This window comes from Papaver somniferum, unplaced genomic scaffold (genome assembly GCF_003573695.1).
Source record: "Papaver somniferum cultivar HN1 unplaced genomic scaffold, ASM357369v1 unplaced-scaffold_99, whole genome shotgun sequence".
Classification (NCBI taxonomy): Eukaryota; Viridiplantae; Streptophyta; class Magnoliopsida; order Ranunculales; family Papaveraceae; genus Papaver; species Papaver somniferum.
Genome location: NW_020653081.1, coordinates 6,780,014 through 6,803,480, shown reverse-complemented (window position 1 = coordinate 6,803,480; position 23,467 = coordinate 6,780,014). Strand labels below are relative to the sequence as shown.

Sequence of the window (23,467 nt, the reverse complement as noted above, 5' to 3'; positions counted from 1 at the left end):
CTTTGTCTAGCCAGGAATTCAGACATTTCTTATTCTAACTATTGTTATACTGTTTAAGTGTTTATATATATGAACGGATATCAACTCCTTAAACTAAATATTGTCCGAATCATCGATTGAAAGGGGTACACTACACGTAAGGGTCTCTCTCCCCCATGTGATAGCCTACTAACACTTTTTGTTGGCCGATTGGGCCAACAATGGACTTTGTTGGACATCAATGGTGGTTGAGAAAGTGGAAGGGAATATATCTTCCTAATAGATAATCAAATGTTCTTCTCTTTTAGGTTTATGATCACCAAAGGGGGGGCCAAGACATAACTATTACGGAGTATCAAGGTTATATGCTTGGAATTCTATGCTTGGAATTTGATAAAGAATCGGCCGCATTTGTTTATTACACGATACCTGTGAAGGTTTAAAAGAAAATAAGTAAAGAATTGAAACGAAAAACAAAAATAAAAACGTATGGAAAGTTCTTTGTCTGATTAACTCTTAATTTGCAGACAGTGATTGATTACAGTAATACAAAAAAGAATTCTTCACAAATTTAGCACATGCTTAGATGACCATGCGGATAATCCTCAATCCAGTACATCACTTTTTTAAGTTCGCGTAGAACAGCATCCAAGGATACAAGTACTGCATCACTTTTGAAGTGGTACCTTCTTGTTTTTTAGATGTCAGGCAGAGGGGAAACCTTGAGGCACAGATATCAAGTCCTAAGTGTGGGGACTTTCCGAGAGTTAAAGGTAAGGCACTAGGGAAGTGATAATCACCCCCAAACTTAGAGTTTTCAGTGTCTCTAGATAGACCTCTAATTATTTCTTGAATTTCCGTATCTTTCAGAGTCCTTTCTGCATCTAGAAGTTATTCGGAATTTTCATACCTAAACTAACTTCTTGTTTTCTATTTCTGGATTGCTATGCACATTTGTCATCACCTTTAGATCTGGGGTTGATTTTGCCAGAGGAGGCCGAAGCCAATGATGATCTTTAATGAAGTCTAGGTCAGTTGTCAACTTGCCATTAGGTCAGTCTGTAGTTTACAGGGCATAAGCTCACCTCGAGTCCCTAAGGCCTAAAACATTTAGAGACGACCTAAGTCCAACAAGTTACAGTAAACCTATGAACTATGAAGATGCTCGGTCTCCACTCTTCAGTCATCTCTGACAGATTTCCATGGGGTGCTTTTAAAGGGGTGTAAAACGATACTAAATATAAATAAATAAAATATATACTAAAATATGGAAAGGAGTTTATATTCTAGGTGGATCTCATGCCTTGCCATTATTTATTTTCACATCTCCAAAATCCCATCTCTCTCTCTATCTCCTTCTTCCAAAAACATCTTTATATCTCCCTGAAACATTCATCTTCTCCGCAACAAACATCTAATTCACCTAAAGCAATTTGAGTAAGCCAGCCATATCTATTCAACATGAACAACTACCGCCACAGGGAAGAAAACTCACCATTATGTGATTTTCATCCAAAGCAAGCCATTATAGGAATATGTCCGCTTTGCTTGAAAGAGAGACTCGTCATATTAGCTTCAAAACAAGGAAGTCTTGATAACTTCATTCCTTATTACAAAGAATCATCATCAACTGTTCATCATGAAACCAGTACTGCCACTTCTAACAATGTCCATCACAGGAATAAATCTGTCCTTGCATTAAAAATATTCGCTTTAAGGTCTTTCCTTCACCGGCATCTCGAGTTCCGCAAGTCATCGGACAATTTCCATGTTGTTGATGCTGATTGCCAAGGTTATGAATCAACCAGCCAAGAAGGTACTACTAGTCCTTTATTTATTTTTATGTTTTTGTTAATCTCTTATGATTTGGTTTGATTATGCTAGAAGCAAAAAAAGAAACAGAAATGATGATTATGACTATAATTTAAAGATTTTTGTAGCTTTTACTTTGCATGATGTGCACATAATACCTTCAAAATCTTGGAGAAATATTTCTTTTCCATTTCAAGTTATGAAAAGAGATCTAGTTATCATCAAATGGGGTTCAATCAATTGATAATATATTGCTTGAATGTGAAGATTTTGCAATCAAGTGGAGTGTTTTTTACTGTTTTTTTGATGGGTATAGAGTACTGGTGATGATCATGCGTACCTGTCCATATAATCGTTAGATATGTCCGATATCCTTGCCAAAATCTTTTCTTTTCTTTCTCTTGCATATATTCTTCTTATACCTTGCTTGCGTGTGGGACCAAAAGTGGTTATAAATGTGACTTTATGACTTTATTAGGTGATTTTTTTGGCGAAGATCTTTTCACCACCATTTCAGACCAACTACACTTGAAAATGATAACCACTCTTTGCCAAATCTCTTGGGGAGCTGTTGTTATTATGCCTATTCCCCCCCCCCCCCCCCCCCCCCCCCCCCCCCCCCCCCACTGACCAGGAACCAAAACTAACTTTGGGTCAAATGGTTTTTGTATCTAGAATTGGACCCAAAAAGTTATCATTTTCTTGTAGTGCTGCCTAGGTAATTTGCACAATATAATAAATAGATTTTGATGGAATTCATAACTATTCTTATTTTTTAATGATGGAGATTTGAATTAAACTCGTGTTGTTTTTTAAATATTTGCAGATTCATTCATCTCAATCAAGTTCCAAGACAATGAAGTAGTATCATGGGATAAGGGGACAAAGAATGCAAAGGAAGAAAACCTTGAAAAATTGTCTATCAACTTAACCAACAAGGAGCAAACAAGAATCAGTGCTAAGAACCAGGATATAAGATTGCCATCAACAACAACAACTACTAGCAGTATCAACAAGAATAATAGTAGTAGTGTGGTAGAGCATGTGAAGTCACATGCGGTGCTTAAGTGGCGTAAACGTATTGGCCAGTTATTTCAGATCATGAGATGGAAGAAAAGATCATCAACTAGTAGTAACAAAACTAATGTCAACCATGTGATGATCAACAATAGTGGGGGTGCTAAGATGAGGAAAGGAAATTGGATAAGAACCCTAACAAAGAGGAGATAAAGAGAGCTATAATGACTTGTGATGAAAATATTGGACCATCTTTTGGCAAAGGGGGAAAACAAAATGGGTGGCATAAGAAGACGTTGTAATACTTGTCTTTTTTCACACTTTTTTCTTCTTCTTTCTGTTAGCATTTGTTTTTCTTCAAGCTTAGCCCCACTTTCCTTGTGGTGTGTGTGTTAGGGTTAGGTTCCACTTCCTTCCAATGTCATACTGTAAAGCTATATAACATTATTGAAAAAGAAGAAGGCAGCAAAGAGTCAAAAGAGAAAGGTCATCTTTTTATTTATAAATCTCTTTTGATTAGTGTAGTATGGTTTATTTCATCTGAATTTTTTAAAAGCTTTAAATCATCAATCAAATCAATATGCTGCTGTCAATCAGTCAATCAAAGGAATAATGATAGATTTGGATTTTGTTTACTGTGCACTTGACTTATCAATGTCGTCTCAATAAATAGGTTCAGCTTTTAGATATGTTTTTTTATTCGTGGCGTGGGAACACGGTTGGGATAACACCAACGTTCAAACTTCAAACCAAATTCAAACGAATTCAAGATGTCCTATCCAATGTAGGAAAAGAACATTTCAGAGTTCAGATGGGATCTCTTGATGTTGATGCTTTACCTTTCGATATGAAAGAAACACCACGTTTGAGTTCAATGTTTTTGAGGATACGTGAGAACAATATCATTGCTCTCTAGAGGGAAAGAGTGTTGATAGAGTGTTGATAGAGTGTGGAGCCAACTTCTAGTTCTAACACAACTGCCCTCCAGCCTTGACTAAAAAGTAAGGCAAACTGGCAAAGGGAGGGGGAAAAAGAGACGGAATGTAGAAATGGTGCAAGCTAAATTGGAACTCCCGAACTGTAAAAACCACATGAGGAACTCCAAGTGCACTTTTCTGTTTTCCTCTGTATGCTCACGTTGGTGTTGCGAGCAAAAAAGTGAACGACAGCAAGCCCTCCGGTGGTGTTTCAGATCACAAAAAGATAATCGAAAGCTAAAGCAGGAAACTCGTTCTCTTCTAAATAAAAGGAGCAAAACCACAACAACCGAAGTTAAAAAAGCAGATAGCCGGGACCAGGACTGTTTGTACACCAAGGAAAGTGGATTTAATAATGATCAGCAGCCAGAATAAGAAAGGAGGTTCAACCCAAATTCAAACTAGAACTTCAAGATAGTCGCGTCCAGCTTCCATGCAGGGAAAGAGCATTTCAGAAATCTCTTGATGTTAACGCTTTACCTTTTGATATGAAACTCCACAATATAAGATCAACATTTTGAGGATAAGTAAGAACAATATCATTGCACTATTGAGGGATATAGAGTTGGACCAACTTCTAATCAAGTAATTAACTACCCTCTCAGCCTTGACCACTAGCCTATTGCCCTCTTAGTCTTGACTGAAAAGTAAAGGGAAAAAAGAAAAGGTAGAAATGGTGCAAGCTAAATTGGAAATCTCGACTTTAAAAGAAAGAACTTTTAAAAAACTCTGGATATTTTAATTCAGTGCACGTTTCTGTTTTCCTCTCTATAACATCCAGGTTTGGGTATAGCCAAGCAAAAAACTTAATGCCAACAAGCCCTCCCATGGGTGTTTCAAGTCACAAAAAAAGCGCAATTGGAGCTAAAGTACAACACTTTCTCTTTTAAAAGAAAAGAAAAAAAAGAGAGCTAAACAACAACCAAAAATATGCTTCAAAAAAAAAAGGAAAAAAGGGTACAGGATTGTTTTCAGTTGTACACCAGGAAAGAGGATTCTTAGTAATTACTCAACAGCCAGTCTAAGTAAAATATCTGTAGGAAAGGATGTAGCACTGGTAGGAAAGGAAGGCAGAGGAACTTTCATGTATAAACGTAAAGGAATTCAACTGTACAAATTGGGCCTTTCTTCAATGAACATGTCTTAGGATTGAAAAATAAAGAATATGCAATGGTTACACTGATAAGAGCTGAATTAAAAGAGGCATACCTTCAGTTGAATCTGCTTATTCCAGAAGTCCTCTTTTCTTACCAAAGAAGATGGAAATGAAGTATAATATAAGGCAACCAACTAAAGTACCACATGTAGTTTGCAGAAACCTTGTCGAAGAGGCATTATTCTCGTCTTCTCCGGGAAGAGGATCAAAGAGATCGATGTGAACATTCATGCCAAAGACTCCTACAACTACAATTCCTGCATTCAGTAATAAATTCGCTGTACTAAGTAAAACTCCCATCTGTAGAAGCTGATTTTGTTTGTCATCTAGCATTATATTGATGTAATCCTCTGTGTCATCTATGTATTCCCTCATCTTCAGTTCAAGAAAGAAAAAAAAATGATAAGCAAAAACAGTGATCGGAAATATTCAGTCCAACCAACTCAACATAAACTAATAAGCCTGTTGTTTGAAGGAAATAAAGTATATCAATTCAGAGATAAAGGAATATTCATACTAGTCAAGTGTAGTAGACAAAGACAATAAATGAAGAGTTAGTGATAACATACAGTTGATAGTTTGTTTAATGTTCCTTCTATCTGTGCAAAGTAAGCTTCTAAAAGCATCTCCAACTCTTCAACATTTGGCTTAAAACCAGTTAGCATACTGCTCTTGTTGCTCTGCGATTCATCATCATCATCACTGAAAGTGAAAACGGCACTAAGAATAAGACAATGTTTGTACAATATTTCTTTTAAAATCGTTTAACAACGGTAAAGTATGATGGTCAATCACGACACAGAAACATGACCAATTAAAAGATTGAACGAGTAAATCATTTACTTGAGGTACATGAGCATTCTGACAGGAAATGGAGTAGGATATTTCTAACCTATGTAATCAATTAATAATGAAGACAGGTCAAGATTCCACCAAAGTCGGCTTCATACAAAGAGCAATGACTTGATATGTACTTGCCATTCTTGTACATAATAACAATGAGAAAGTACATTAAAATTAAATAAAAGATGGTTGAAGAATATAATGGAAGAGATAGATACTGCTGATCGCCATCTAAACCATATTCATGACATGTGACCCCTTAAGTGATAATCTCTAAAGTTTGAAACCATGGACAATAAGCCAATGACGATCTCACCAAATAAATAAAGACATATTCTTCAAAATCCAACAATTTAGAAGAGTGACTCACCTATATCTGCCTTCCACTCATACACTGCCACTGCTCTCTAGGAGAGTTGACTTGCACTTAGGCCTTACGGCCAACACTAAGCCCTGTATTTCGACTGAAGTCTAAAGTGGGGAGAATAATGGAAGACATAGTAGGGTGAGTCGTCATGACAGAGTGGTATCAGAGCTTGGATGTTTGCACACTGTAATTTCTACATTAATTGGGTGGAGCTTAAAGTTCAATCCTTAAACTCACATATTATCAAGGGCAACTGGACTAAGCTTGAACCTAGGATCTCCTCAAGCACCATGTAGGCAGGGACACGGCATGACTTCATACTCGAAAGTAAGTGAATGTATGGTCAATTGTAGGACGTCACCAATTAAGAACCAGACGTGTTATGAATATTGGTAATAGTGTGGCTACACATCGCTTAAATGAGCGAGCGTAATGACTTACCTTTCATTGTCTGACTCAAATTCATCATTGTTTATTTCATTATCATCCTTTGAAGCAGCTTCTTCGGACCCCAAATGTACAAGCTTCTCTGTCAAATACATCTCAACCATATCCATATCATCATCCAGCAAGTTTTCAAGTTCATCTCGAACCTGAAAAGGTAAAGAGTTAGAAAGGGGGAAGTGTATTTCTGAATTGGGCGGTATATGTGAAAAATTGAATGGTGCAAAAATTAAAAAAAATGCCCTGGTATAACTTCGATCGTAACTTGAATTTTAGTCACTAAAAGAGATTCAAAAAAAGTGGTCAAGGTCCAAGGATCACATTTATGGAAGTGCTCAATATTTTTACTTCAGCCTTACTGTTTTAAGGTGCAAAGTATCTAACAGCAATTCAGAACGAAATAAGTTTTCCTTTTTCATTTGCATCACCTAGTTTGAGTACATGTTTTCATGAAAGAAACCCGTTTGAGGATATTAATCAATTATGGAGTGTGATTCTACTAATGTTCACCTGGGACAGGAGACAACATCTTGAAATTCGGGATCAAAGAGAGGGTACAGTTTTCTGTTTAGGATCAAACAGAGGTGTAATGGTTCGAACAAAAGCTACTTATGAAATATAAAATAATGAGTTTGTGCTTCAGTTTTAGAGTCGAATTTCAAGGACTAATTAATAGCTGCCAAAATCCAAATTATTGAGAAAGTTTCAATTAATTTCAACCGGTTTTTAAGCCATACTTCAACGACAGAAACGATACATGCTACTCATTATTTACTCTTACATATAATGAAACACAGAAAATAACTTACCTTTTGCACACGTCCAAACACTGCAACTAGACGACTCTTTATATGTCTAGCACGTTGGAGGTTAAGCGTACTGATTTTAGAGGTCAACTCATCTAACGCTGGATATGCTTCTTGTTCCAGTGTGGATGTCTGGGCAAATAAACCAGGAAACATTCAGAGATAATAGCAAACTTCTAGTTTTTACAAACCCAAGAAACTTGTGAAGGCAAATTCGACAGTGTTTACCTCATTACTTAATGGAGACAACAAAAAATAACTGTTTATTTATATCCAGTGGAGCAGACATGACAGGACTTTTAAATCTTCTCACATGTATCTACCGGCATATAAGCAGATCATCTACCATCTCCTACTACTTACTTGGTGTCTTATATTGGATCCAAGAAGCAAGAGGGTCCAAGCTTACCACGCTATAGTTTAGATTATTGGACCAATGGTTACTAAAAGTCATTGGTTTCTTTTCGTGGCCACAACTCAGTTGTGGTAGCTACTATTCTATTCAGGAAATTATCAACTAAGGCATTAAGCATTTAGAAACACATTGTGGTTCATCACCAATTTCCAGGATTGTTGTTATTGTGACATGTTCTTTGCCTTCAAGCCTTCAGAGTTTAGATCTTTCAGGATTTTGACATTTTTCAGGAAGTACATATCCATCGTATCAGTAATTCTCTACTCTGAAGTTTTTTCAAATAGGTTCTAACTACCAAAGTTTGCTTTTCACGTAAGGCAATTTACTAGTTCAAGGGTTTCTCCTACAACTCCCAAATGTAATAGCAGAACATTGGTGAGAGGCATAGGCTCCGGTGACATGAAATTAGTAGAGTTTAATGCCAATAAACCACATTTAAGTACAGTTCAAATTGATGGTTAAGTACAATATCAGAATCCAAATAAATAACTAAACGAATTAGCATGTTAAAAATTCTGACGCAATGGTATATCACTAGGACTATACATTATACTTCCTACTGTAGAAAAAATTACAGTTCTTATTGAAAAGTTGGAGCATACCCAGAACAATGTATGCATGTCCAGGCGCAGAACCAGTCCATAGGCGAAACCGGAAGAACCAAAATCTAAAACCATGGTTACAACAACAATACTCTAAAACAAATGTCCCACACTTGGCAATGAAACAATGACCTAAATGTGCAAACAGCATTGTTTGTTCCCTAACCATTGTCAACGAACAATCAACACAGCATTATAAGTGAGATAATAACACAATGTATAAGCAATAAGTAACCAAAGCAAATATACCTCAGTTTCAAGACTCTTACAAGCACATTCAAGACAAACTTCAAGCGCTTTAAACTCAAAAGGCAAAACCACAGGCCCACCCGTCTTCGGCGCATCTACCAGTCCCTTTGCCGCATTATCATCACCATTCTTAGCAGGTGAATTACGAAATGAATACCTAAACTGCCTCAATCCTTCCTCCTCATTAACATTTGGTGATTCCTCCTCAGTAACAGCTTTATTAGGGTTTTCATTACCAGAAACCTTTTGTTCAAGATCATGAACAAAAGGAGAAACAACAGGATCTTTAAAATTCAATACAAATACTTCAGTAGCGGTAATAATCGCTTTGATATGTTCTAAATTAACAACAATAGCTTTTTCTCTACCAAGTATTGTTGATGGATATGAAAGAACTGGATCGAGAATTCTTAAATCACGCGCTGGTAAACCAGTTCTTCTCATAATTGGATGTTTCCCTACTTCTTCTACATGTGATTTCCCTGAATCTGATACTACTAACCATGATCTGATTCCAGCCCCTTTTCTTCTTGGTTGTTGGTGTGGCGGTGGTGGTTGTTGGTGGTGCGGTGGTGGTGGTGCGGTGGTGGTGTTGTACCTCCTCTGTGATCATGCATTTGTTCTTCTGTTTCTTAGGGATCGTCGGGAACTCGGGATTTTGAATTTCTAGGGATTTCTTATTATTTCTTTAGATTTGGATGGTGGAAATTGGCGAAAGTTATTTTATGCGGTTGACTCAAACCGGTCACGGAATCTGGCTTCTTTTTATATTAGGGTTTATTTTATTAATAGGGACCATTTATATTCTCTGCCTGGAACGTTAGGTTTGAGATTTCTATTTTTGGCGGGAGCTTCGTGGAGAGTGTCATCGGTTCTGTTTTGTTGCTCTCTCTTGAACTGGTAACAGAGTGGTTGGGAAAATTTAGGGATGGCCGAATGCGGGACAGAGAAAAAGGGAGAGGGAGTGTTGTGGCGCCCATCCATGCTTCACACCAGATGTATCCCATGCTAATCTATGGTACGAGGGGCGATCATCTTCTTTCCCGCATCAAGACAATACTTTTTATCGAGTGCGAATTCTTGCACGCTCCTTAACGAGTGTATATTTCACATTTTAATCTCTATCCTTAATTTAATTTAGAGAGTTATGTAACGAAAATAATGGGGTCATCAATTAAATAATCAACCAATCAGAAGAATATGTGAAATATACACTCGTTAAAGGAGTGTAAACAGATTTGGACTCCTTTTTATCCCGCGTCTAGTGGGATCGGTGAATTTATGTCCAACTATTTTTTTTTTCGAAAACACCTCTTTCTCTTTTTTCTCCGGAGCAATGAGAGAAACATAAAACCTTTGAGCGCCTATCTGAATGGACCATTATAAAAAACGATATTTTCTTCCTCTCTTACTTCTTTCTAAATGTTTTTAGGTTTTGAGCTTCTGGTTTTAGTTTTTATTTACAGGGTTTGTGTTGTTTGATTTTCCCTGTTTTTGTGGATTTTGAATGATGGGAATGATTGTCTCTCATTGGGTATAAGGAAAATCTCTGGATATATTGTGCTTCAATCACACTACAACTACAATAGCTTCCTCAAAAAATTTAGGCCTCTCAATTTCGGCTACTCAATCTCTTTTTCTAACGACTCGATCACGTTGTTTCAGCAACATCATCACTGGATACTAGAACAACAACAATCTGCAGCATCAAAAACTCTATTCGAAGTATTATTATGCCCGATTCACACTGATTCCTTTTGATTTACACAACCTCATTGTTTGAAAATGTTAGGTACATGACAAATTTTGTAATGTTTTACTGAAATGTTTGCTCATATATGCTACCATGTTATCTTGCTTTTTTGCTGAGTTGACTCTATAAACATGAATTATGTACATGTGAACTGTAAGCAGTTCTTACCTAACCACAGTTGTCTCTTTGTTGGTTTTTGATATATATGACTTAGTAAACCTAACCATAAGGTGTTAAGATTAAAAGGGCAAGATAGAAATGAACTTCAATTATGGATAAAATTACCTCTAACTTAGTGTGGTGACATGTGATTGGAGAATTGCTGGTGAATGTTTCTTTTATTTGTGGTACTGTGGATTTGTTAGCGTTGTTTTTTGTGTTAAAAGACGATGTCAGCTAGCTTTATGCTAAGTATGTTTAAAAGTAAATAACACTTTCGAAAAATGAAAATGTGATCATGATTACTATCTTAATCGTTAGGATCAAAAATGAATGAAAGCTCAATTTTAATTTCAACAACCTAGAGATTAATGACTTGCTCATGGTAAACTCAATTTTAACTATATATACTTACCAATTATTCATTTACACAAATGATTGTCAGTGTCATTTATTTTGGGATGTTCCCTGGATAGGCATCTGCAATTCATTATTAATATTTTGTTGATTAGTAAATTGAAAAATTGACATCATTTTGTCTTTCTTGGTCTTTTCAGGAATTATTTGATGGGGGACATAGAAAAGTGCATCTACAATAGAATGGTTGGTAATTGAGCTCGCAAAAGTTCTCAAGTAACAACCGATATGAGATTAGAATTGTTGTTTGTGGTAGGTCATAAGATGGTCAAGTAACCCGGTATACCCAACCTTCCATATCATCAAGCTTTTGTTAAAGAAACTCTATACAACTTCATCCACCAACTCTAGTGATAAAATAGCAGCGAGTTGGCTATAACAGAGGCTTTAACATCAACAAATAAATCAACTATATCAAGGAAGAACACTGCAGTTTCTGCCAGGTATTCCAGAGTCGTACATCTCATGCGGGAAGAGCATTGCTATTGTTAATGCTACTATATAATCAATCTTCTTTTCCTTCTTTATTAATGTCCATGTGTAGTGTGGGTAGGTTAAACCAGACACCTCTTCAAAGATGAAACTTAGTAAGCTTAGTTGAAGATGAATTATGGAAATGACATGACATTGTATTATTATTTACAAATCTTTGAGTAGAACTCGAAATTTGATTATTTTATGGATTTTTTTATGGCACTGCTTATATTAATACATTAGTATCATATAAAGCCTTTGATACTTGATAGATGTGTATCTGTGTCTTTATTAGTCCCGATAATATATATTGCTGGTTCTTATTTTTGTACTAATTCGGTTTTTTATTGTATTTTATAGGTAAAATAATAAAAAGGAGTTCTGGCGAGGAAAGTGGCTAAAAGATGACTTGTGCATTTTTTTTAACCGATCAAAACTAGTCGAAGAAAATATGGGATGCATATAAAACGGGTTAGAGTTAATTAGAAGATTTTGGACTTTAGAGCTTGATGGTAAACGAGCCTACTGGTTTTGGTCGAAGTTAATTATGGTCCAAGGACTGTTTGGCTTGCTTCGTAAAAAGGGGAGGTTTTTGAGAAAAACGGGGGTACAACAACCACACCCAATATTTCGCTTAGCAATCTGTATGGACTAACTCCAATATACTTTCAAGAGAATCAACTACACTCAATCTTAATAAAGTATATCAAAGAGTTATATTATCTCAATCTCTCAATTTAATCCTTACTCAAGCAAATAGAAATTTGCGAGTCCGATTAAATATAAGAGAGATAACTTGGATGGTACCAAAGACCAATATCCAAGTGTCAATCAATGTGTCGGAAATTCTAATTGATTGAACTAACGCATAACCTGTGATATTTCAATTATATAACAAAATATAATGCGGAATAGAAATAACGCAGACACCAGAATTTTGTTGAAGAGGAAACCGCAAATGCAGAAAAACCCCGGGACCTAGTCCAGATTGAACGCACACTGTATTAAGCCGCTCACACACTAGCCTACTACAAACTAACTTCGGTCTGGACTGTAGTTGAACCCCAATATATCTCACACTGATCCAAGGTACAGTTATGCTCCTTACGTATCTGATCCCAGCAGGATACTACGTACTTGATTCCCTTAACTGATCTCACCCACAACTAAGAGTTGCTACGACCCAAAGTTGAAGACTTTAGTAAACAAATCTGTATCACACATAAAATTATATGGTAATAGATAAATCTGTCTCCCACAGAAATACCTATGAGTTTTGTTCTGTTTTTTGATAAATCAAGGTGAACAGGAACCAATTGATAAACCAGACTTATATTCCCGAAGAACAGCTTAGTATTATTAATCACCTTACAATAATCTTAATCGACGCGGTGAAAGAAGACATTGTGGAATCACAAACGATGAGACGAAGATGTTTGTGATTAGTTTTATATCTTGCCTATCGGAGATATCAATCTCAATCCAATCTTTACGATTGTACTCGTACGATAGAATATGCAAGATCAGATCACACAACTACGAGAAAGTGGTATCGGTCTGGCTTCACATTCCAAATGAAGTCTTTAAGTCGTTAACCTGGTTTTCAAGAAGAAACCTAAGGTTAAAGGAGAATCGACTCTAGCTAATACAACTAGTATCACACAGGAGGTGTGGGTATTAGGTTTCCCAGTTGCTAGAGTTCTCCCTTATATAGTCTTTCAAATCAGAGTTTGCAATCAATGTTAGCTTGGTAACAAATCATTCAATATTCACCGTCAGATGAAAACCTGATTAGATTCAAGCTAATATCTTTCAACCGTTGGATCGAAAACTTAGCTTGTTACACACAAATGAAATGCACGATTTTAGGTTTGTGTAACCGTACCCAGGCATGTACATTTGTTGGTTTAACAATAGTTAACCAAATGGTTATCCATATGAGCACTTTCATATCAACCATATTCTTCTTCACCATAACTAGTTCAAATGACTCAAATGAACTAGTTAGAGAGTTGTTTAATTGCTTAGATCTTATGGAAGTATACAAAACACAATCAAAGCAAAAACGATTTGATTCACTCGAATCTATTCATGAAATTTGTAGCCACGGTTTGCAAACTTGCATTCCTTAGTTTATATAAATATAAGTTCACAAATAATCGTCTTTAGAAATAACCAATTCAAGTACGCGGACTAAGTTCGCGGACTTAAGTTCCCGGAAGGAGTTCACAAACTCCAGCAGATTTTCTCAGGATGAGAACCTCCGCCAGTTCGTGGACTGGGTTCGCAGACTGAATTCGCGGACTGGGTTCGCGGACTGAATTCGTGGACTGAATTCGTGGACCGAGTTCACGACTCTTGTTCCGGTTTTCCTGGTCAAAAAAGTACGCATACTTTGGTTCAAAGAATAAGGACTTATACATATATGTGTTACCACACAATGCTTATGTCCAACATTGGTTATATATTCTAAACTCTCATTTCAATCATTTGAAACATTCTTAGAGGACGTTATATAGTTGTTATTCACAAACCATTTTTCTTCAAAGCCATTTTCAAAGTGATTGAAACGTAACATGACTTTCGTCATTGGGTAAAGATGAACTTGGCCAAAGCGAAAGCTTACCAACACATATTTCGAGAAATAGATAATCGAGATAAACTCGGCTCGAAATAACAAATGTGTATAATCAAAGTCTATACAGCAAAATGACTTTTATCTCAATATAGGAGATAGAGTAGATAGACTTTTGAGTTATAGATAAGTTCAAGTCTCCACATACCTTTTAGTCGATGAAGTTCCACCAGTTCCTTGAGTAGTTCTTCGTCTTGTATGATGATCGCCATGGAGTTCTTGAGCTCAACCATACTTTCTATCATAGTCCGAGACTTAGCTATAGTAGACTAGAAATCAAGACTTATAGTTTTGATCATTAACATTAACAAACATGCTTGAGATAGCAACGCATGCGAGTTCGACCGAGTAGTGCTCTAAGAGTTTTGGTCACAACGAAAAATAACTCGTGCAAAATGCTTGCCTTGTAGCAAGATCATATATGTGGAAGGGGGGAGCCATTTAAAAGAGCACATATCCAGCACACGATTTGGAAAGGAATCACATATCACACACATGGAATAAACGTGTAGTTGGTATCTCACACAAGTTTGAAAGATTCCATACCAAATACAACAAGTTAACACGTGAAATAGGAAACAAATGTTTGCATGCAAAGATGATTAATTAAGTGTGAAAAGATCAAGGTGTGGAAATATGTTTTCAATAGACAAAACTAGCAAACCTCACAAATCCGTAACTTATGACTCCCGAAAAGCAGCCTAGTTAACCACATATTAAGAACAATATTCGAAAGATCAACTAAGATAAGTTTTCAGATATCTATCTTGAGGAATCATAAAGTCTGAGACGAAAAGAATTTTGCGATTTTTATTTATCTCGTCTGAAAGAGATTACGAGAACCTCGATAACATAAAAGCAAGATCAGGATTCACAAACTATCAAGGTAAAGATATAGTTGGACCTGGCTTCACGAATCCCCAAAGCGAAGTCTTTTAGTAGTAGACCTAATTATGTTTCACAGAGGAAACCCATGTCAATATAGGATGACTCTAGAATCAACTAGGACATAAAGTGTTAGGGATTAAATTTCCCAGTTGAAAAAATATCTCTATTTATATTTTTTCAAAGACCATGGGTTGCTTAGAATTCAAGCTGAGGTAACTTGAGAATCAAGCAAACTCCATTCTTAAAGAATATAATAGAAGAATATACACTTAGGCCCGGTTACGGAACCGTGTATAATGACCATTCGGTTTGGCAAGTTAGCCAACAAACTAAAAACAATTCAATATCATTTAAACACTTAAGAATTTAATCATGATGCACACACACAAGTGTTTAAGTGATCAATGAAGTCTTAGAAATGTTTAAGAAATTTCTAGTAATGCTAAACATATTATGAAAATAAGTCTTGAGCATATACTAAAATATAAACTGGGACAGTTGGTAGGACGGTATGCCAACCTCATGGCTTGTTCACGATTCAGGGTGCAACAGTTCGTGAATCAGGTTTGCCAACCCTACAAGACTACCAAACTCAGTTGACAACGGTAAGTGAACCGAGTTTTCCAACTGCTAGCCTATTATACCAACTTTGAAAATTCAGTTCATCGCGGTTTGCCAACCAGGTTCGTGAACTGTACCCAACTGAACTTGCGGTTTGCGAACTGGTTCGCCAACCTTCATGTATTTCTAAAACTCAGATATTTATGGTTTGCAAACTGGTTTGCCAACCTACCATGAGTATAAATATCAACAAGTTAGCATTTCTCTCTTATGATGTTTGAAATATTCCCAAGTAATAAAATCATTTGCATGGGCAATTTTTTAATTGATCCACAAATTAATTCATAAATCTAATATTTTTAAAGACATTTGAACATCTTTTGCTTAGAATCATATTTCGAGGTTTTTTACAAGACAAGCTTGACTGAAAACTTCTTTTTTTAAAATCTACTGGAAGCCATACGACATAATGTCAATGGATATAATAGCGAGTTAGTGAGTAAAATAGAATGGTTTAGTATTCTCATACCTGATACAGAAGTTCTCCAGATATATTATGTTAGAGCATTGCTCGGTCGAACTCACATGTGTATTGATCTAAAGCTTGTTGTCAAATTTAGTCGATCAAAACTATATTTTTATTTCTAGTCTACATTTAATCAAGTCTCGGATTAGGATAGAAGTGTGTACATGAGTAACAGACATCACTGTGTTCTACCGTTTGAATGAGAAGATCAATAGAAGATTCTGGAGAACTTCATCAACAAAAGGTAAGTGAATATTGAACCCCTATTACTCAAGTTTTCACCTTTCTATATATGAGACTAATTCGCATGACTAAAGTGGACTTTACATGCACAACAAAAATTTCGATTCAAGTTTATCTTGTTAATTATTCTCAGAATATGTTGACTAAGCTTAAGAACATTTGTTGAAAACTTGATGAATTTGGTTAAGAACAATTTACTGTTTATGACCTAAATCGTGACTCAAGTTAATCATTTGAAAATATCCTAGAACGGTGATATATGTCATTGATGTTATTTGGTAATGTTTCATATTGATTATTAGAGAGATATAAAACTACCGTAAATCTGGATACATGACAATATGCATACCAGTTGACATACTGGGAGAACTGTTATGAGTCTAGAGGCGCAGTATATGTACCTAGTACACGTACCATCTTACATACTGGCGCAAGTGTTATAGGTCCGGAGCCGCAGTTCATGTACCCAGTACACGTACCAGCGTAATTATAGATCAATGAATTTTGGTAGACATACCAAGTATGCAAACCCAAAAAGTTTCGTTAACTCGTGAACTCAGGATAGTACACATACCTAGTATGCATACCGAAAAAGTTATGTGGACTCATGAACTTATTTTGTCTTAAGGGTATACAAAACCGATACACGTACCAATGGAAAGTAAGTACACGCACTTACCAGTCAAATATTTTCAGATGCATCAGAATTATTTTTATGAGATAATCGGCATTTGAACAACTCTCTATAAACACATCTAGACATATTTGATCACATTATAACCTATGGTTGTGACTCAAGATTAAAGTTTTAAAGTGTTATATGAAAATAATTAAGCCTAGAGTTCGTCAGGCTAGTTTCGGCTAACCTTTCATGAACAAGTCATTATACATCGTTCAGTTACGTTCGTCTTAACCAGAGTGTATATATTGATGTGTTAATATCAAATCAAATATTCATCTAACGATGGGTATTGATTAGTTGATTCCAAAGCTACCTTAACTTAAATCTAAAGCAACCTTTGATTTAGAAAGTATATATGAGGAAAACCTCAAGCAACTGCGATCTTTGAATCCTCGACACTTTTCTTGCGTCCTAGGTATAAACTACAGTCGTGCTCTCTTTTAAAACTTTTTTACGTTTTGCGACTAAAAAGACTTTGCTTAGGGATTTGTGAATCCAGGTACGACTATATTTATTTTGATAGTTTGTGTATCTTGATCTTCCTACTGATTGTTAAGTCTTACTCCCATCAGGCAAGATAGATAGAAATCACAAAGTTTCTTCGTCTCATACTTTGTGATTCCACAAGTATATCCCTTTATAACGATTTTTTGTTGAAATCAGAGTAGGTTTTACTTGTGAGGTAAATAAAAATCTAGGCTAATCTTGGGGAGTCGTAAGTACCGGATTTTGAAGTTTGTTAGAGGTTTTCTATTGCAAACGATTTCCTATCTCACCTTGATTTTTTGATCAAAACGAAAATCACATATAGGCTTATCTGTGGGAGGCAGATTGGATTAAAGTCTTCAATTGAGTTGAAGCAACTCTTAGGTTGTAAAGGACGTCAGCTAATAGAATCAATTGCGTAGAGTATTGCGAGATTCAAGAGGCGTAAGGAGCGCGACTGTAAATGAATTACTGTGATGGTGGATTCGGTCCCAACTATATTCCAGTCCGAAGTTTTAATAGTATGCTAGAGTCTGTAGCGGCTTAACACAATTGAGTGTTCAAATCTGGACAAGGTCCCGGGGTTTTTCTGCAATTGCGGTTTCCTCGTTAACAAAATTTCTGGACTCTGTGTTATTTCTTTTTCCGCATTATATTGTTTATCTTTATAACTGAAATATCACAGGTTATACATAAATCAATAAATGTAGATTTGTCCATCGTAATTGTTGGATACGACTTGATTGATCTTGGATATTGATCTTTGGAATCGTCCAGGTACTCTCACAGTATAATCAGGTTCACATACTTGTTTCCGTTTACACATCGATTGTGAGAGAAAGAGATATAAACTCTTAGTATAATTCTTGATTGAGATTCATTAAGTTGTAACTCTTGGAATTCTATTTGACTTTATTCCATACAGGTTTCCTAAGAAAAAGTTGGTGGTCTATTTTGGTACCTCCGCATTTTCATTTTCGTCTATCTTCAAGATACTCAACTACAAATTATAACCTAGTCTGAAACTTGACTTAGTAGACTAGAAATCAAGATATAGTTTTTATCACCTAACATTGATAAAAATCTTGAGATAGTAAAACTTGTGGGTTCAACCGAGCAATGCTCTAATAAGATGAACATGTATGAGGAAATGCACAGTTCCCAAATGGTGTTTGATCTAAGCGCAATACGTACCCACCAGAGATACCCTCCATCTCAGCATCCAAAACGTTTTTTTTTATGGGTAAATTTTTTGGTGTTGACGAGTTTTAGCTCTTGCTTTAGGATTTCATGCTCATGAAACTTCTATTAAGGTTTGTGTAATAAACTCGGATGAATATGTTTTGATCTAATTTTTTTTAGTTAGGTTTTGACGTTTTGTACTAATTTTTATTTTGATTTTGTGGACATAGTTAACATATATGAAACACCTTACGGAACTGATTCTTATGATGGGGATATGTTTGTTTTCTGAAATAGTCAAAGTACATGTATGTATTATTGGTTTAAATCGTCTTTCTTCTCTTTTATTTTTATATTCTATTGATCAAAGTGATTAAGTATACTAAAAGTAAGTTATGAATCAATGAGTTTTGTATGTTAATCAGTTATTATCTTTATACAATGCCTAGTATCATATTTAAGGCATAGATCTCTCACCAAATATAACTTTAGAAGTGGGAATTTGTACTACTTATCGATATTTAAATTACTCTATTATGTTTGCAATGTACTCTGTGTAACATTGCATTAAATTCTATTAACTTCCATTTTTAATCAAATTTGAGTAGACTTTGTTCTTGACTTAAACGTATCGACATCAACAAACACATCATCCTTTAGTTCAAGGTTAGTAACGATTGACTTAACTTGTTCCATTTATATCCTTTTTCTTTCAAGTCAGTATTTATTGAAAACATATCATACAAAATAAAGTTTATTTGCATGTCTCTAGTAATAACGACTTGGTCATTATACCATGATCAAAGTATCAAGGAATAATATATTAGTTGTTTCATGATACTTGAGTATATGAATTTACAAAGTATAGTTTATCGAGGATCTCCGTGAATCGAAATTATACAGATTGGTAACTTGTTATTATTTAGTCTATTGAACTTTCGTATGAATTCAACCCTTCATATTATGTTTGAAAGTAGTTTCATAAATAAGTGTTAGGAAGTATACTTGTAAAATTCTGTTTCGTAGTTCAAATTAGATTTAGAATCGATCCTAGTTTAGGACCAACCCCTGGTCAATACTGATCCCAGGTGCGATCCTTAGTAGTAAGTTAATTATAACATTTTTGAATATGTTTGTTACATTCGGGTTTCTATGAACATCAAGATGTATACGGATTGAACTTGGAATGTCCATAAGATATTTACTTAATTAGAACATGTGCTAAACTCTTTTATATTTTAATTTTCTTGAATATGTTTGTTACATTCGGGTTTCTACGAACATCAAGATGTATACGGATTGAACTTGGAATTTTCATAAGATATTTACTTAATTAGAACATGTGCTAAACTCCTTTATATCTTAATTTTCAAGTATTTTCATTTGATACTCAAGGAAAGATCCAGAAACACAAATTTGAATATCTTTTAGATATTCGAAAATGTATGTTTACCATATCCCAGAGATTTTCATATCTATGGTTACTATATTATTAAAGTATATGAATGCAGTCAATAATAAAAGGAATGCAGCCGAAGGATGGGAAACTGTTTCACTTTATTTACTAGTGTCTCAGTTTAACAGCAAAAAGAATACAACCAAATGATGGAAAATATTTTCACTTTGTTTACTAGTCTCTCCAAAGTGAACTTCAATTTGTAAGTTCACAAAATGTGACAAACTAGTAGGGATGAACATAGATAAATAGATGAAGATAGACGCTAAGGATGGGAAACTATATTACTTCATTTATCATTGTTCAGCTAAACAACAAAAGGAATACAGCCAAATGATGGAAACTATGTATATTTCTATGTGATTTGTTGTATGGTTAAGAATGTTTGCGTATAATAGATTTTATATGTCGTAAAAATTCATACTTGACCTCTGAATCCATAGGGATCTTTAGAAGTTAATTACCATTGTGGCGCCCAGATTCCAGAATGTAATAATGAAGCTACCAATGTGCAATACTCCCGAGCCGCAACAATAATTTGTTTTGTATATCAACTATATACGGCAGTTACATGTACGCTATATTATCTTTCACATTTTTATGAAAAAGTTGATCCCGAATGTTATTCATCATGTCTGACTTCGCACCAGCATGCAAAAAGATAAAACTATGCGGCCAGACTTTATACCCATTCTTATTTTTGATTAACGTTTGTACTCTGCCTCCAACTCCTGCATATGGTCTTATTGGATAGTCATAATTCTTTATGTCCCTTGATTTAAAGTGTGAATACCATTGTATTTATCTCCTCCGATAACATTTGAGTAGCATCCTTGTTACCGGGAATAAAAATGTAAATGGATATTCAAATTCCAAAGTCAAAATTCCATGGGACATGAATGTATTTTGTTTTTATTCAATGTTATTACACGCAAAAGTCAGTGTATTAAAATTTAAAAAATTCAGCCAATCTCTATGAGAAGTTGATAATGATGACATGGGAATTTTGCTTGACATCTAATTGAGCGTTAACATGATATTTGAGTGATATGATTTAATCTTTTGACTTTTTTGGTACTTAATTGTATGTTTAATGGCAATTTCTTTGTATTTTCCTTTACAATCTGACTAATTTTCAACTCTCTTTATATGCAGGTTCAACAATATTCTTATTTTTGTCGAAGTACTGTTGCTGACAACTGACGTTGATTATGTTAACTCCATCACATCAAGTTTACTCTGGTTTGCTGAAGTGAGAATGAGATACAAATACCTATAATTGTCCTAAAATAGTACCCACCCTTATATTTCCTTCGTTTTATCCTCCAACTATAATTTCCCTGAACAAATTAACAGCAAAGACAGTCAATCCCAGAGATTTCAGTGCTTCTAAGAAAGAAGTGTTGGAAACTAGCGATCTTAGTTAAAGGTCACTAACCAGATCGGTGGAGGGAAGTTCCAGCTGGAAATACCGTATGCAAACCACTTAACAATTGTGTTGGTTTTGTTTGTTATGAATACGACCATATATTTCCATTTGCAAAAGGTAACTAAAATTTTTGGTTCTTTTTTATAGAAACTTTAAGGGATGATATTTTCTGTGTTCTTCGCGTTCTAATATTTTCGTTACAAAGGGTAGATCAGATGTAAAGAATTTTCAAATTCTTCAGACAAAAGTAAATAGAATCAAGTCGGATAAGGAAAATGTGAAGGTGAAGGAGTTGAAAGAATATTCTTGCAAAGTGAAGTTTGGCCGTAAGTTTTACCATGCTTTGTGTATGATTATGTACATATTTGTAAGGTTGTATATCTTATGGAAACTATGTTTCTGGTAATTGCTCAATATTTGATTTCATTTCCTATGAAAATAAATAAAAGAACAAGAATTTATTGATAATAAATGAGGTTAATGATGATAGGTATCTATGTGTTTTTTTCAATCCATTTTTGCGGTAATTCTCCTACGGTTCCTCTTTACTTGCTTCAAAATCCAAACCCTATTTCCTATACTTTCCTTTCCCCTTCCTTTATCACACACACTCACTCAACTCGCCCCTATATATTTGTGGGCTAGGGAAGCTATTAAACCCACCAAACGCGACCCCCATTTTTCATGTGTTGTATATGTCATCATTTCCTTCTTTTTTGTTTTTCTGGAACGCGAAATAAGCACATCAATTTTTCAAATAACCAGGACGCGACATGTTATAAAATCAACAATATTTCCTACAATAATGTATATATATATATATATATATATATATATATATATATATATATATATATATATATGATTTCTCAATAATACTAATAAATTGTTGAAAACTTTAAGCACATCTGCAAAAGAATAAGTATATATACTAAATACTAATGTATAGCCCGTGTACAAAAAAAGTTGGGCATTATTAGTATACATTTATACTAAAGTTGAGTGTGTTTTGTAAGTCAAACTTGATATATGTAAAACTTGATTAATGGTACAATTAGAATTTAAAGATCTCAATTATCTTTATAATTATATTAGAAAATTCTAACATATTCCCATAATATTTTGATTTTATAGAATAAAAAATAACTATAATCGTGTCAATCACGTTAAATATAATAAACATATTACGATTTTCTATATTCGAAATTTTCATTTTCATATATTTGTTGGTTAATTGAAAATTGTCACGAAAGTCAATACATTATTTGCATATCTATTAATGGATAGTAGACTATTAGTGGTGATTATTAAGTTGTGTCAAAAGTTGTTGATGATCATCGTTGGTTGATCAGTTGATAAATATAAAGATAATGATGTTATGCATAATTCAAACTTATACCCTTGTAGTTGTTCATATTGTTTTAGACTTTCAGTTGTAGTTTCTTATTTGCGATAATTCTACAAAGTTGAACATGTACTTGTTCTGCTTAATATATATGTCCAATGCGACGCCTTGGTAATGCACGAGACGCCAAGCTTGCACAATAAACAACATAGGTTTCGTTGATTGTTAGAGAAATCTTGGTTGAACCCACCACGCGTTGGAATGTCAAATTTAGTTCCAGAACTCAAAGCTGCTTGATTTGATTACTAGAGTCAATTTCTTTGGGTTAGACTAGGAACAAATAAATATTAATACTTTCTATGTTAATCATGAAGAACATGAAAATGTATCGGCATCAATAAACACCTCATCCTTTATAGTTCAAGGTTAGTAACAACAAACTTGATTAGTTCCATTTATATCCTTGTTCTTTCAGGCCAGTTTATTGAAAACATAACATACAAAATATAGTTTAGTTACTTGTCTTTTGTATTGATAACTTGGTCATTATTGTTAGAGCATAAC

General features: G+C 34.8%; 2 protein-coding genes across 2 annotated transcripts; one reads left to right on the top strand and one right to left on the bottom strand.

Moving 5' to 3' along the window:
* The first annotated feature begins 1,035 nt into the window (after positions 1–1,035).
* LOC113346319 lies at positions 1,036–3,332 on the top strand. The gene is made up of 2 exons (XM_026589861.1): positions 1,036–1,795; positions 2,618–3,332. The coding sequence occupies exons 1-2, from the start codon at positions 1,441–1,443 to the stop codon at positions 3,019–3,021; spliced, it is 759 nt and encodes a 252-aa protein (XP_026445646.1). The 5' UTR covers positions 1,036–1,440; the 3' UTR covers positions 3,022–3,332.
* Positions 3,333–4,728: 1,396 nt separating this feature from the next.
* Positions 4,729–9,276, bottom strand: LOC113346280 (magnesium transporter MRS2-F-like; the record flags this gene model as incomplete). Its single annotated transcript, XM_026589827.1, has 5 exons — positions 4,729–5,316; positions 5,511–5,643; positions 6,593–6,744; positions 7,405–7,533; positions 8,668–9,276. Coding segments are annotated over 5 exons (1,329 nt in total), but the record flags the coding sequence as incomplete, so codon positions are not given.
* Between the last annotated feature and the right edge of the window lie 14,191 nt (positions 9,277–23,467).